This window comes from Desmodus rotundus, chromosome 5 (genome assembly GCF_022682495.2).
Source record: "Desmodus rotundus isolate HL8 chromosome 5, HLdesRot8A.1, whole genome shotgun sequence".
In the NCBI taxonomy this organism is placed as follows: Eukaryota; Metazoa; Chordata; class Mammalia; order Chiroptera; family Phyllostomidae; genus Desmodus; species Desmodus rotundus.
Genome location: NC_071391.1, coordinates 148,682,650 through 148,698,293, shown reverse-complemented (window position 1 = coordinate 148,698,293; position 15,644 = coordinate 148,682,650). Strand labels below are relative to the sequence as shown.

General features: G+C 44.1%; 1 protein-coding gene across 1 annotated transcript in view; it reads left to right on the top strand.

Annotated features, from left to right (window-relative positions):
* The first annotated feature begins 554 nt into the window (after positions 1 to 554).
* Positions 555 to 15,644, top strand: part of TTC27 (tetratricopeptide repeat domain 27) — a 131,328-nt gene continuing 116,238 nt past the window's right edge. Inside the window, exons 1-5 of the mRNA XM_024552639.3 lie at positions 555 to 848; positions 2,247 to 2,424; positions 4,743 to 4,872; positions 10,005 to 10,145; positions 14,300 to 14,402. Coding sequence (XP_024408407.2) covers positions 749 to 848; positions 2,247 to 2,424; positions 4,743 to 4,872; positions 10,005 to 10,145; positions 14,300 to 14,402 — 652 coding nt within the window. The 5' untranslated portion in view covers positions 555 to 748. The remainder of the gene's footprint in view (positions 849 to 2,246; positions 2,425 to 4,742; positions 4,873 to 10,004; positions 10,146 to 14,299; positions 14,403 to 15,644) is intronic.

Below are 15,644 nucleotides of genomic sequence, written 5' to 3'. Positions count from 1 at the left end.
CCCTTCATTAGCGGCCTAGCCAGATGTCCCACTCGTCATAACTTAAGTACTGGAAGCGTCAAAACCAGATAGATATTTTACTTACACTTTAATTCATTCAAAGAATAAATAAATTTTCTCTGCTGCGGGGTTCTTAACCTGGGGTCACGGACTCCTCTGCACAGGGTCTCTAACTTCCTTAAATGGTGCCCAAATATTGGTAGTAAGGGCCCACGTGCATTTTGCGGGAAGGACTACGTCTTTCATCGGGTAGTTAGGAGGGTTCAGGCCTAAAAAGGTTTAGGAATCAAAACGGTAAACCTTCCAAAGAAGCCGCGGTCGGCCAAGATCGCTGCTAGGAACAGCATTTAACGAGAGTCCTCCGTGGGCTGTAGTTAAGGACTCCAGACCCTCCAGGTATTTTACAACTGGGTGCAGCCGCCCCTTGGGGCGGGGCTGAGGTCAGCCGCGCTCTCCGGCCCCGCCCATTGCTCTCTCGGGGCGGGGCATCCCCACTGGGCATGCTCAGTATCACGTACTTGGGTTGGTTTTCTGGGCGGAAGCCGCTGCAGTTTGTGTTTTTCCCATGGTGCCCCGCGCTGGTGTCATGGCCGCCCCCTTGGGCCGGTATCAGCACATGGGGTTCTAGAGCTTTGGGTGTATCCGCAGAATTTTCGCCACTAGACTTTGGCGTCTCTGAACCCTCCTCCTTTCACGTTCTTTTGAGACGCCCGTGTAACCCTTTTGAGGGCCCGTTTTGGCTGGGGTGATGTCCGGGGTGATGTGGACCCCGGAGCTGGCAGTTTTGAGGGGCTTCCCCACTGAGGCGGAGCTGCAGCAATGGAAGCAGGAGGGAGTCACTGGCTCAGGTGAGAGAGGCGCACTTGCCAGGGACTTAGGCTAGCGTAGGGACTGTGAGGAGAAGGGGTGGCGGTGGCTGCGTTCTCATCCCTGATTGTTTTATTTTTTCCTACCAAAATTTGGCTGATGTCTTAAGGCTCTGGGTTGCATCCTTGACATGGTGGGCGTGGCCCTTAGGCTCTGTGCTTGTCTCTACCCCAAACTTCTCACCGCCCGGGATGAAATAATAGCAATGGCAATGTCAGTTATTAGAGAAATGTTTTAAAAACATTTCTTTAGTCGTTTAATCTTTACAGTAGACACCTCAGGTAGATGCTACCCTTAATTCCAATTTGCAGGTGAAGACATTTAACTACTGATTGGTTAGGTAATTTATTCCAGGTCGGACAGCTGGTAAGCAGAAAAGCTGAAACGAGGCAGTTAAGAAGTAATTCCTGTGCAATGAGCAATGCACATTTACCGGAGAGATAAAGAATTAAAAGGCACATTTACTAGAGGGATACAGGCACATCTGATTGTGGGATTAGGCTGGACACAGGAGAGAAACGTTTAGGACAGTAAGTAAGTGCTGTGTGTGTGCACAGAATAGGTGCTTCAGGATAGGTAGTTTCGGAAGTCTGGTGGTCTTGAAAAGTTTCCTGGAAGAAGTCAGACTTGAGCTACTATCTTCCTTTTTTTTCCCCCTCCAATTTTTATTTATTTATTTTTAGAGAGAGAGGAAGGGAGGGAGAAAGAGAGGGGAGAAACATCATTGTGAGGGAGAATCATGGATTGGTTGCCTCTGGCATGTGCCTGGACCTGGGACCTAACCGCAACCTAGGCGTGTACCCTGGCGGGGAAGGGAACCCGCAAACTTCCGCTTTGTGGGGCGATGCCCAACCAACTGAGCCACAGCGGTCAGGGCTGATTTCTGATTAAAGGATAAGATTGACAAGTGGAGAAGAGCTCAGCAGGAGAAATCAAAATTATAGAAGTGTGGGGGCAGACTTGAGATACTAGGGGAACAATGAGTGAACCAGCTTTTCATCAGGGAGTGTAGTGGGGGATAGGGGGAGCCAGACTGTGCAATGTCTAGAACTCTTAACTGTGGAAGTTTTTCTGTTGCCATTAGGAATCTTTTTGAATTTCCAGCAGAAGGATGAGAATACTTACTAATGAAAAGTATTATTCCTGAGTCTAACTTCTACCTTACTACTCATCATACGGATGCCCTGATAATTCTAGGAGAAGTGATGCTTGTAAAATGATGGGAGTTCGTTCATTGCTTTTTAGTTAATGTGTATAACAAGCATTCTAAATAGGCACTTTTACATACTAAAATGATAGATTTACCTAATAGTGTTATCCTATACAGTATGAAAAAAATTGTTCTTTTGGATTATTGGACTAATTGTTTTATATTACAGAGAGTGGATCTTTCCTACAATTGCTGCTAGAAGGAAACTACGAGACCATATTCTTACATTCATTGACTCAAAATATTTTCAATTCAACAAAGATGACTGAAGAAAAGATTGACAGCTACCTAGAGAAGCAGATATTAACATTCCTGGATTTCTCGCCAGATTTGGACAACACCCAAAGGTAGAATTTTATTTGAAGTTTCATAGAGAAATATCCTCTTAATACATTTAATGGAGCTTTGACAGTGTAAGGCACTGGTTTTAGCAGTTATTGAAAAACCTGGTTTAACATTTAGTCAGGACTCATAATGTACCAAATAATCTACATAAGAACTTCTGTCCAGAGGGCCCTCAGAATGAAACAGCAAAGTCGTTTAGGATATAAGGGTTTTGTATATGAAACTGGCTTCTAACTGGGTGGTAATTGCCAACCCACTGAGCTTCCAAATGCTCAGGTCTGATAGCTTTTAGCCACAGGCTAGACCTGAGACCTTATTTCCTTTGAACTTGAAAGCATACCCTGTCCATCTTGCTATTTCTGGGTTGCTGAGTAATACCTGTAACTACCTTTAATATGTGTTAGATTGGTAACTTTTTAGACGTGAGAAAACTTAATGTGTTTATTATGGAACCCTTGTTTTAACTTCTTCCACTAAAGTTTGTGTAATTTTATAGGATTAGGTGTAATAGATAGTTACACAGCGGTGAAACCTAAATTTTACTGTTATAAATTTGTTAGTATACTTCTTTCTTTCCTGTACTATCTTGGCATTTATGTCATCTTAATTTTCTTTAAAATGCATGCAATTTTGTTTTACCACTATTTCCAGGGAATGGCTTTGTTTAATTCTTCAAAAAAAAAAAAAAAGTACCTACTGTATTAGGTGGTGAGGTTGTGAATAGGAATAAGACATAATTTGTATCCATAAGGAGTGAATGAAAGAATGTTACTATAGGCATTTTATTTTAAAGATTAGTATCACTCCTTTTCATTTTTCTGGTTTAGTAGTGGTTTCTATTCCTGCAGTGTCAGCCCTGGCTGTTACTTTGCTGTCTGAAGTGTGTGTGTTATCATAAAAATTCTTACTGGGGACTGAACCTGCAACCCAGGCATGTGCCCTGACCAGGAATACAACTGGTGATCTTTCGCTTTGCTGGATGATGCCCGACCAGCTGAACCACACACACCGGTCTGGGCTTACCTTAAAGATTTTGATTTTTGGTTGTATTAAGGCTTTAAGATGTTGCTACACACCGATTTTCCCCCAAGTTTCTTTACTTCTAACACAAACAGGCCCTTGGCTCTTTGCTCACCTGTTTTCTCCAGTGCTGATTTTTTTCTTTGCTCAGCTGTCAGTTATGCTGAATCCAGCACTTTCTATTCTGGCTACCATAGGCTTGTATGATTGATTTTTTTGAAAGATTTTATTTATTTATTTTTAGACAGAGGGGAAGGAAGAGAGACATCAATGTGTGGTTGCCTCTCGTGTGCCCCTCACCGGGGACCTGGCCTGCAACCCAGGCATGTGCCCTGACGGGGAATCCAACCGGCGACCTTTTGGTTCGAAGCCCACGCTCAATCCACTGAGCCACACCAGCCAGGGCTGATTGTTTTTTTTTCTTAAAGAATCTTTTGAAGTAGGGCCTAGGGGATATAGAGAGAAGAAAGCTTTTGCTTTCTCTTCAGCATGAAACTTCAGGATTCTCTGGCTGTTACTTGGTAGAGTTGAGTCCTCACCTATTTTTTTCTTAATCTTGGGGCAAGCAAATTAGGGCCGGTGGCGCAAAGCGGCTAAGAATGGTGTTTGCATTTTTAAAGGGTTGGAAAATAAAAACCACGTGTGACCCACAAAGCCTAAAATATTTAATATCTGTCCTCTACAGAAAAAGTTTACCCACCCCTTGGCTTAAGCCAAAGCAGGATTGAAAAAAATAGCTCCAAGTGAAATTTCAAAGGAACTTTTTGTTCCAGCACGTGGTAGTACAGGATAGTAAAGTGTTGTTTAAAAACAGCTTTTTGTTGTCAGTTTTCTTTTGTATGAAATGGGTTTAACCTGTGTCTTCTGGCAATGTCAGAGCTGTTAAAGAGAATGCAGGAAAAGTTCCAAGGGCCCAGTCAGGATCTAAGCCAGCACTGTTCACGAGAACTTCCCGTGATGGCGGAAGTGTTCGTATCTGCTGTCCAGTACGGTGGCCCCTAGTCACAGCTGGCTCTTGAGCACTTAAAATGTGGACGGTGTGACGGAGGGACTGAATTTGAAGTTCTGTTTAATTCTAATCAATTTAAATGTAAAGGAGCCATGTGTGGCTCATGGTTACAATATTGGACGTTGCAGACCTACGTTGTTTAGGCCGCAAACTTTTTTTTTTTTTTGTAATACTGTCTGATAATCTGAATAAATGTTAGTTTCCATTTTTCAATTTTACAGTGAAATGGTATGTTGTGGTTATAAAGCAATAGTTGTTCACATTTATTTCTTTAACTATTTTTATGTGCAGACAACAGCTGATATTCCTAATTGGTGTGAGCAGTTTGCAACTCTTTGTTCAGAGTAACTGGACGGGGCCTCCTGTTGACTTACACGCCCGGGAGCTTTTGCCATCTGTTTTGTTCCAGCAATTCAGTGAGGTATGCTTCTTGGAAATGTCCTGTGTAGTTGTTATTGTGTGATTTATTCTTGAGGAACTGGCCTTTATCCACTGGAGTTACACGTTGGTAGGAAAGAAACGTGATTTTATAGCTTGTACAAAACCTACCGAGAATGCTTGTTCCTCCATCAGATTTTCACTTATTTCCAGAAGTTTCATGGCCAGTTCCAAACTCCTCCTCACACGTCCCCATTTTCTGGGGCTCTGTGAGCTGCTCTTTGTTTAAATTTTTTTTTTTTTTTTAATTTACTGATTTTAGAAAGAGGGAGAGAGGGAAGGAGAGAGAAACATCAGTTTATTGTTCCAGTTGTTTATGCATCCATTGTACGTGCCCTGACGGGAGATTGAACCTGCAACCTTGGCGTATCAGGGTGACGCTCCACTCAACTGAGCTACCCGGCCAAGGCTGAGCTGCTCTTTTTTTTAAAGCACATGCAGCTGCACCAGTTACTCGTGTATATGCAGATGCATACGTTACCACCGTTACATGAAGGTCTTTTCTGGGAAAGTAGCAGATTCGGAAATCTGTTGCAGGTAAGTTTTGCTGCAGTGCTTAGGAACAGTTCCCAGGGGTGATTCCCTTTCTATTACAAATACTTTCTTGAGTTCCTGGCACAGGTCGCCCTGGTGATAACAATTATTATCATCCGCGTGTGAAGATAATATTATTGACCTGCATCAGTAGATCATCAGTAGGGCTCCCAGTTTGAGCTCCTCAGGAGGTTTCCATCACACAGGCCTGGGGCTTGGGGAACATGATACGCTCTAGAAAGAAGCATGGTAACTTCGGTTTATCCGGACACCTCAGAAATCTTCAATGTCATGATTGATCACTCAGCCTGGAAAAAGAGTCCCTTAGCACCCAACGTTTATGCAGCAAAAGGGGCCTGTTTACTGCTACCTGGTTTCTCAGAATTAGCAATAGCAAGTGAAAAGAGCAAAGTTACCAGAGGTGAAGGCCGGTAGTTTGACGGTGAGGTGGAAAGAGAAGCGCAGAAGCAGCCGTCGTCTGCAAGCCGTGGCGATCAGCTCTGTGTCCACCGGTTCACGGAGTCATTGTTGCCACCGCAGCAGTGTGACTGGAATGTAATGCTGACGTCAAGTCATTACTGAAAGGCTAAGTGATCTTCTGTATGTTATGTCTAAGGGAATTCAATCTACACTTTACAAAGATTTTCATCCAAAGTTAAAATCCAGAAGTTTATGTCGTTTAAAGAGATATGCTTCGATCATGTAGAAATTTACTTATATGGGGCATGTCATCCTCTCTCTTACTGTTTATGAAACAGTTTCTGGCTTCTACGGGCCTGTAGTGTAGGTTAGAAATCTATGCAACAGTCAAAGGCGTAATATTTACTGAGCACCGATGGGTGGTTCAAATGGTCCTCAATTCACCTGTGTTCTGTATTGATTTGAGGTATTGTGTGCGTGAGAAGACCGAAGGTCGGAGCGCTGAGAGGAGCCTGTCACAAGTCTGATGCCTGGGGGATTAGAACCCGTGTTTTCTGGGTCCAGGCCCAGGGCTCCTTCTGCTGTACTAGCGTAGGAGCACCGTTAACGTCAGGTAGCAATTCAGAGCAGTGCAGAGATGGGTTACACGAGAGATGCAGACTATAAGAAGTATTGAAATTGAAGAAGAGGTTTGTGGAATGTGAACTTCTTCAGAAAAGACCTTTTAGTTGGGAGCGGACCTTGAGTTAGAGCCTGCCGGGCGAGGAGGAGATGGAGAGGTGGAGAGGAGGGAGTACCGGCCCATTCCGGCAATCAGAAGAGCAGACACTCAGAGGGGAGAAGAGGGTGGCGTTTGTGAGCGAGGGATGTGTTGAGCCTGTTGGAGTCGCAGTCAAACGTCAGACTTGATGGGATTCAGGCCAGAGCAAAGGAAACTTTGACTGAGACCTTGGTTTTTATTAGAACTACCTCATACATTTTTTAAAAAAGCATATGAAATGCGTACAGTTTAAATAAGGAACTCCCTTATTCCCACCACCTTGCTTGTGAGAGAACAGAGCTTCCGACGGCCGCTCCCTCTGCCACTGCGGCGTGTGTGGGGCTGGGGCTGGCGAGCGCCTTCGAACTGGCTCCCCTGCTTGAGCAGCCCTCTGGTTGGTAGTGGGCATGGCAGGCGTGTCATCCTCCCCACGGGCTGTGACGTGGACGAGTTAGGACAACACTGCCTGGGAAGGTCCCCTGTTGTGCTTCCTGATGGCACCCCCCCCAGCCCCCTTTGATGAACCACTTGTGAATCATTCCAGTGCTTTTCTCCGCAGGTTTAGCACCTTTATACATATCCCCAGACAACATAGTGCTTCGTGTTGCTAGTTTTTAAACTTTATGGAAATGAGACAAAATGTATTCTTCTGTGATTCGCTTTGCTCAGTGGTGTATTTTTGGAATTATACCATTATGCATTTTTACTGTTGTATATTATTCCAATTATATGACTATACCACAATTCATATATCTGTTCTACTCTTGAAGGCCATATGGGTCGTTTCCATCTTTTGCAAAATATTATGCACAATGCTGTTAGGATGACATCTTCTGGAAATCATTTGGAAGACTTCCAAAGCACAGCGTACTTAAGAAATGAGGTGTTTGTTTGGTGCAGGGGGCCAAATGGAGGAGGTGTTTTCACTGGCCCCAGGCTACAGTCAGGCCGTCTGAGCGCCGAAGGGGTCAGTGTTCAACCCTTGCAAACCCTTCCCTGCTCTGAGCAGGACGCTCTGCTGAAGTCAGTTACGTGTGTGAGTAGTTTCCTGCCGAAGGGTGTGTGCATGCGTGCTCCGCGTTCCTCGTTAATGCCAGGCAGTTTTTAAAAGGATTATACAATTTAAACTCTACCGACAATTGAGGAATTGGAAGCTAGAGGGAGTTGAAGTGTTTTAACTGGGCAGTATTTTCTAGTCATCATTTTCCTGTCCTGAGTCATCTCTTTTTATAGAGGTTTGATGGTTGATTATTTTTAAATTTTACTAAACGTATTGGGGTGATGTTGGTTATTGAAATTACATGGGTTTCAGTGCACAGCTCTATAACACGCTGCCTGTGTGTTGGACTGTGTGTTGGCCACCATAGGTCAGGTCTCTTCCGTCACCGTGTATTTATTTGACTCCTTGACCCTTTCCTGTTTTCTCACCCCACCCCTGCCCCACACTGTTACCTGTGAACATGAGTTTCTGTTTGTCTTGTTGTTCATTTGTTGCTTTTAGTTTTTCGATCTTTGCTAAGTGAAATAAGTCAGATGGAAAAAGTCAAGAACCGCATGATTTTACTCAATTGCAGGATATAAAACCGATTCATCTTTCGTAGCTCTTCACGATGCGCAAATATTTGTGAATATACTTTATGGTCCTGGAGTCTGGTCACGAAAGCCAGATTCATTTTCCCTGTTTCTGATTTACGGCCTCGGCCCTGGTAGCGCCGTTTTCTGGCCTCCTTGCTAATCATTCCCTGGGGACTGGCGCCGAGGGCCGCGTCTGAGCAGCGGGTCACCTGTCACACAGGAGGTGACCTCCCGGTAATCTGCTTTTATGGTGAGTTTATCTCAGGCTTCCAGATGTTGAATTTTTCACTATTAATGCTGTTAAATATGTGGTGTTTTTTTTTTTTGTTAATGTCATCTGCTCTCTGGACTGAGGGATTGTTCTTCAGGGAGTTGTAACCTTTTCTTTCTGTTTTTATTGAAAATATAAACAATCCTCTTTAAAAATGGATAATTTTCAAAACCTCTGGAAGCACCTTTAGAACTGAGTTGGAATATCAGTGTTATTTGACAGGTAGGCAGAGGCTGATTTACTTTAGCAGAAGAGAGAAAAACATTTATTATTTCATGAAGATGCAGGGGTAACACCAGGAAGAGAATTTTTTTTATTTACTGGTTCATTCACTTAGTCACTAATTTATTTATTATTATTTGCCTTGTTAATACCATTTCCAGAGAATTTTGAGTTGAAGGAGAAAAGGGAGGTTTAACCCCCGGCTTTGCGTATCAGAGGTAATAACTTTCAGGTAGTATATTATGGGCTATCTATGTAATTTTTTTGAAGAGTTTATTTATTTATTTTTAGACAGAGAGGAAGGGAGGAAGAAAAGAGAGGGAGAGAAACATCAGTGTGTGGTTGCCTCTTACGCACCCTCTACTGGGAACCTGGCCTGCAACCCAGGCATGTGCCCTGACTGGTAATGGAACCGGCAGCCCTTTGGTTCACAGGCCTGCGCTCAATCCACTGAGCTACACCAGCTGGGGTGCTATGTAATTTTTTATTTGTTGATCTATTAAATTACTTACTTGTTATTTATCTTTAAGGATTTTCTTACAGGGATCTCCAGCCCGAGGGCCACATGTGGGCCAGCACATGAATGCGACCCAACACAAAATCGTAAATTTATTTAAAACATTATGAGATTTTTTTGTGATTACGTGTCACAATGTATTCAGTGTGTGGCCCAAGGCAACTCTTCTCCTTTCAGTGTGGCGCAGAGATGCCAGAAGGTGGACACCATTGTTGCCAACTAGCAACTCGGCCAGGGACTCTGCAGGTCACGTCTTGGGGACACAGGGTCTGTGTGTTGTAGGAAGTCTCTGTTCAGGCAAGGAGAGGGCTTTTCAAAGGCACCCCTTTTGGACAGCTTTCTGTTCTCTCTGCCCCTTGGTTGTGTGCCTGCTCAGCATTTGCTCTGTGGGACCTCGTTGTTGACCTGGTGGTCGTTATGGAGCAGACATGCTTTGTAGTGACATTTGCCAGCTGGTGAAGCCCATGTGAAGTGTGTTTAAAACATAAATACTGTAACAGAGGGATGCTTGCTACTGAGTCGGTGTTTTGTTTTAAGCAAATCTGTGAAGTCCTGACGCCTCTCCAATGCCAGCCCTCTCGCAGGCTCCCTCTCCCTGTGACGTGCAGGCAGGCGGGGGCTGTCTGTCAGGGCAGACGGGACTCGTAGATCTCTTGGCGTTGGCAGCGCTGCGATTCTGTCCGGTGCCCACTGCTGTGTCACAGGTCGGTGCCTTCGCTTCAGAGCTGGAGCAGCTGGAAAGTGTGTGTAATGACAGGCGTAAAGATTAATACTATTTTGTTACATTAGATATCTTAGTCCGTGATTTTTTTTCAGGTGAAAGGACTCGATGCAGCTGTTCTGAGCCTGCTCATTCTAGACGGCGAGTCAATCTACAGCCTCACCTCTGCGCCCGTGCTGCTGCTACTGGCGCGGGTTGTCCTGGTGGGCCTCAGGCACAGGCTGACAGCGGTTCAGGTAAGGCGGGACAGGGGCCAGGGCTCTCACACTAGTGCGGCGGTCGTACCGCTGAGCGCCAGGCTTCAGGTGTGATGTCGACAGTATCTGGATATACTTGTCTGAGTTGTCTTCTAGGCATTTAACTCTAAAATATGGTGAAGATAGGCAAAAACTTTCTCCTTCACGAGATCGATTCATCTAGTATACAATGAGGTGGTATTGTGCCTTTTTAATAGGATTGTATACGTGTATGTATGTATATGCATGCATATAAATGCTCGTTCTCTGAATCTGAAATATAGTTTAAAAATGTGCTCTATGAATTTCATGTAAGATCATGAGCAGTAGGCAGGGTTCAGCACGATCATAGTGGATCTCAGTTACCGTTTCCTGGCTCGCGTCCAACCTAGTTTCATTATTTGGGTTGGATTTAGTAGAGCATTTAGCAGAATGGGGTCTCTTTAGTTCCCGTGTAAATTAGGGAGAAGTGGCACTCAGATTCACAGAATGCCAACAGGCAGTAGTAGGAGGTGAGAAAAACAGCAAGAGATACGAAGAAAGTCCCGGGAGGCTTGGTGCCAGTGTCAGCCGCGCGGTCTCTGTTAGCCCCGCGAGTCTGTCTCGCCGTCAGCTTTGCACGGTGGTGTGACAGCAGCTGTGGACAGAATGGGAACAAATGGGTACCACCGTGTGTACTAATGAAGCTTCGTTAACAGACACCAGAATTTTAATTTTACTTACTTCACATTACAACATGTTATCCTCCTTTTTTTAATGATTAAAAATGTAAAACTGTTCTTTCCTCTCGGGCTGTACAAGTGCTGGCGGTGGGCCGCGTTTGGCCCACAGGCTGTGACTTGCTCCCTCATGTTCTGAGGTCACAGCCTGGGGACTCAGGCCCCGGGCTGTCAATGACAAATCTGAATTTTATGTGGAGTCTCCCAACTTTTAGGTGTTGGCTGGAAAACTCTAAGAAACACAGTATTTCTGTGGGCAAAATGTAGACTTGGTTTGTACTGTATGAGGGCTTACTTTCACGAGCATTTAAGTTTAGACAGAGAAGAGGCAAGAAGGGAAGCGATATCTCCATCTGCAACTGCAGTGGGAGCCAGAGGGCTTGTCTGGGCTCAGTTGTGCTGGCTCGTTTCTGATAGATGGTTTTCATCCCAGCAGATACAAGCTCTTGTCTTTGATTTCTTTAGCGACATTAGTTTGAATTGAAAAAAAATGTGTTTCCCAAGTTGATCTGAGTTCACTGGTCCTACGGACTAATTGTTAGAGCACTTGGCTCTGAAGAAAGTGCCGCCAAGGCGTGAGGCTGCCAGATGGCAGTGTTTTCTTTCGAGTGAGACTAATGGTCATTAATGAGTGAGGGACGCGATTTTAAAAAGTTTCCTTGGTGGAAAACTTCCATCAGCAAGTATGTTAAGCATCACTCAAATGAAGATACAAGTACTATCAGCCGCTAGGAGAACAAGTTAATATGTGAAGTCACACTCGGGAGGGTCGGAGAGACAAGTTACCTGAATTTCTCGGCATATGCTTAACAACTTTTGACTTCGCCTTCTAGCCCTGTTGTACACCGCCATGCAAAACAAAATCAGTCTGTGCTGAAGTCTTGTCTCTCAGCTGAAACATTAAAGTTTTTTTCTCATTGGGTCTTGAAGTTACTCTCCAAATCATGATGTTAAAAGTGACTTCTTTGACAAATGAAGATAAAAAGCATAACATACTCATCCCAATTAATTATAATCTTTTAAATTAATTTGGAATTGGTTGGCTCCTAAGAAATGTGTCAAGTTGTTTATTACAAAATTATTTTTTTGGAACTGTAAGAGATTATTTTCCTCTGCCCTCTAATCTGTGAAATAGGTAGGCTAGTGTTAGTACTATGTAAATGTTGAGTGCAAAGAATCCTGGCTTTGAAATCACACCAGAGTTTATCTGGCTCAGCCACTTAATGTGTGACCTTATGCTAGTTAATATCTCTGAATATCACTTTCCTTATTATAAAGTGGAATAAGTCTGCAAGCATTTATTGGGTGCCTTCGGGTGTACTTATGTTCCCTGCCTTCTAGGCGGTTATTGATTAGTGTGATTTCTCAATCAGAACATTCTGTATTAAGTCCTGTAATCAGAAGATAGGCTCTAGCCCTGGCTGGTGTGGCTCAGTGGATTGAGTGCTGGCTTGTGAACCAAAGGGTCACCAGTTCGATTCCCAGTCAGGGCACATACCCGGGTTGCAGGGGAGATCCCCAGTAGGGAGTGCACAAGAGGCAACTACACATTGATGTTTCTCTCCCTCTCTTTCTCCCTCCCTAAAAATAAATAAGTAAAATCTAAAAAAAAAAAAAAAGAAGATAGGATCTAGAAAGTGTCTAAAGCAAGGCTTCAAATTTTCTTTTTTAGTAACGACTCAAATTTTCTGTTAAGCACTTCTTGGCGAGTGGAAAGGCACTTTTATTCGCGGGCAGAACATAGGCTGTGCTGTGTTTGTCCTGCACACCACCTTCCACATGAAGATTTGGGGTTAAGAGCTAGTTGATCTGACTTCGAAGAGTCCAGCCTCTGGTGTCGTATGTTTTCTTATGAGGGCAGTCTCTGTGGACCGGTCTAAACGCCCACGTCTGGAAAAGGGAAGGACATGCTGCCAGACCTGACGCACTTACTGCTGCCGGAGGCTGGGGGACAGGTGGTGGATGTGCAGACCGACTCCCTTCGCTTTGCCGATGGGGGCAGAGGAGGCAGCACCTCTGGGAATTACGTTAAAAATGATGCGAAACCTCTTTGTATGAGATAATTCCACCTTTCCTTACATGGATGGAGGAAAGAGCATTAATAATTTAAAGGACTGTCAGAGAATTAAAATTCATTTGTGATTTTGTCATTGTTCAGCTGTTGTGGCGTGTAGCAGTTTAGAAGGGGAACCAGGCAATTTTACCTCTTAATCAAATGCCAAAGTTAAGTTCAAGTAAAATAGTGCTTTTGCTAATTAAGCATGATCTCCTATTAGTAGATATTGCTTTAAAAAATACTAATTTCTCACAGCATCACAATGTAATTCAAGGTAACAGCTTTAATTAATTTAGATGCTTCTATGCATGATCACACTTGACACATTAATGAGTCTGTCGGAAATACACGTTGTCCACACACGCGTGGGGGAAGACGTAGAAGAACGAGCCTTCGGAGAGGCGCGTCCTGAGGGGGAGGCTGGCAGAGGGGCGGCGGGAAGGAGATCTTCACTCCCACTGTGCTTCTGGGTCACCTTGTTGCTGTTTGCTGTTTTTCGTTGTCTTTTTTAACATAAGGACGTGTTGATGAAATGAGAACCAGCGTAGAAGAGAGAAAAAGCCACTGTGCTCTCAGCCTGTGAGTTAGTCCAGTCAGTGGCTAAAACACAGCCTGTACCCTGAAAACGCGTGTGGACTAGACAGAGCTGCGTGCTCGAGAAACAGCTGTCTGGCGGGGTCTGGCTGTAGGGCAGCGGGGTGCAGAAGCGAGGCACCAACGTGTGCACCACGTGTGCACCACGTGTGCATCACGTGTGCATGCGTCACGGGAGAGGTTCCGCAGACGTGGGGAAGGGAACGTCCCAATTTTGGGCAGTGTCAATCCAGTGTAGTTCTTACTTGGTAGGTCGTGCAAAACCATTGCTCTGGGGAAGATACAGAGATGAGTAGGACGTGATTTCTCATCTTGTTGGCTAAATGGCAGACAGCACGGGAAGCCAGGGGTGACACACAAGAATATAGTGGCATATGTCTGCAAAAATGTGCTAGGAGTGCAGTTGAAGGAAAATGTCACCCCCCGGCCCCCGGAGGTTCTTGGGGGAGGCCTCCCAGAACTGGCGGTGCTGACGGAGTGCAGGGTGGTTACAGCAGACATTTTAAAGGAGGAGATGATGAGTTCGAAATGATGTCAGGAAGCCCAGTAGACTAGACAGAACAGGCTTGGAGAGAGCAGAGGAGAGGGGTATTCTTGTGGAAGATGTAGAGGTGGATTTGGGTGTTATTACTGAAGACATAGCAGTGGATGGGGAAGCTTACTGAGTGAGCTCAGTTTCACAGATGTAAAAAACAAAATTTCTAAAAATTAATTTCAATTAATGCAAAAGTTATTTTTCTAAAGGGTCCTTTTACTTTAGCTTACACGGTACTTTCTTTTTCTAGAGCTTGCCGTGGTGGACTTGGAGGTGTGTGAATATTCACCAGCAGTTGCTGGAGGAGCGCTCACCTCAGCTTTTTGCTCTTGCTGAAGATTGTATTGATCAAGGTATGTAGCAGAGTTTTACTCAATGTGGGCATGTAGCTCCATTTTACTTTCCTGGGTGACACATTCCTTTGTAGCTTATTCTTTGACAGGTAATAAGGACTTTATTTGAGGTTCTTTCTTTTTCTTTTCGGTCCTGGAGGTGGAATATTGCAAATTACTCGGCTCAGTGGGTTGAGGCACTGGCCTGCAAACCAAAATATCGCTGGTTTGATTCCCAGTCAGGTCACGTGCCTGGGTTACGGGCCAGGTCCCTGGTTGGGGGTATGTGAGAGGCAACCAATTATTTCTTTAACACATCAATATTTCTCTCCTTCTCTCTCCTTTCCCCTCTCTCTAGAAATGAATAAATAAAATCTGGAAAAAAAAGAAAATGTGTAGACTAAGTCTTCCTCCATTCATGCCATCACATATTTTTGAAATTAAGTGAGAGACACTCTATAAACAAACAATGCAAGGGAAAAGGAGAGGGGGTAAGCAGCTAGTTCATGAAATCAGGTAAAGTGTTTTGTTTTTTCAAGGATTTTATTCATTTATTTTTAGAGAGAGGAGAAGGGAGGGAAAAAGAGGAGAGAAACATCCATGTGCAAGAGAAACATCGATTGGTCGCCTCTCTCATGCCCCCAGCTGGGGACCCGGCTGGCAACCCAGGCATGTGTCCTGACCGGGAATCAAGCTGGCCCCCTTTCAGTTTGCGGGATGATGGCCCAGCCCATTGAGCCTCTCCTGTCAGGGCGAAATTGGGTAAAGTTTTGAAAGCCAGGGATGAGTGGAATGTCATCGATAACAACGGGGGGAAAAAGTTGATTTTTTTGAAGGGATATCAAAAACATTTGGAGGAGGATGGCATCAGGATTCAGCTCACCATTTAATTTTTAAAAAAGTGTAATTATATTATACTGCGTAGGATATTCTACAGTTTCCTCTGTTTTATTACACTTTTATGGAAAATTGGTAAATGAACCACAAACAAGATAATCACTGGCAGTTTATTTTTAAAGGAAATGAAGTTTGACGTAGTCACTAATGCAGATTTATTCCATATTATACAAAATTGCATTAATGGTATCTTTACCGTGTCTCTGACCAATGTTCATAATGATGACCCTTTATGAAGAAAAGAAGAACATACCTTCCTTATGTTCTGTTTTAAAAGGCAGGACCTATAACGGTATATTTTAGGGAGAATTCGAAGGGGTAAAGTTGAGGTTCCACACAGAGGGCTAACCAGGATATCTGGCCAAT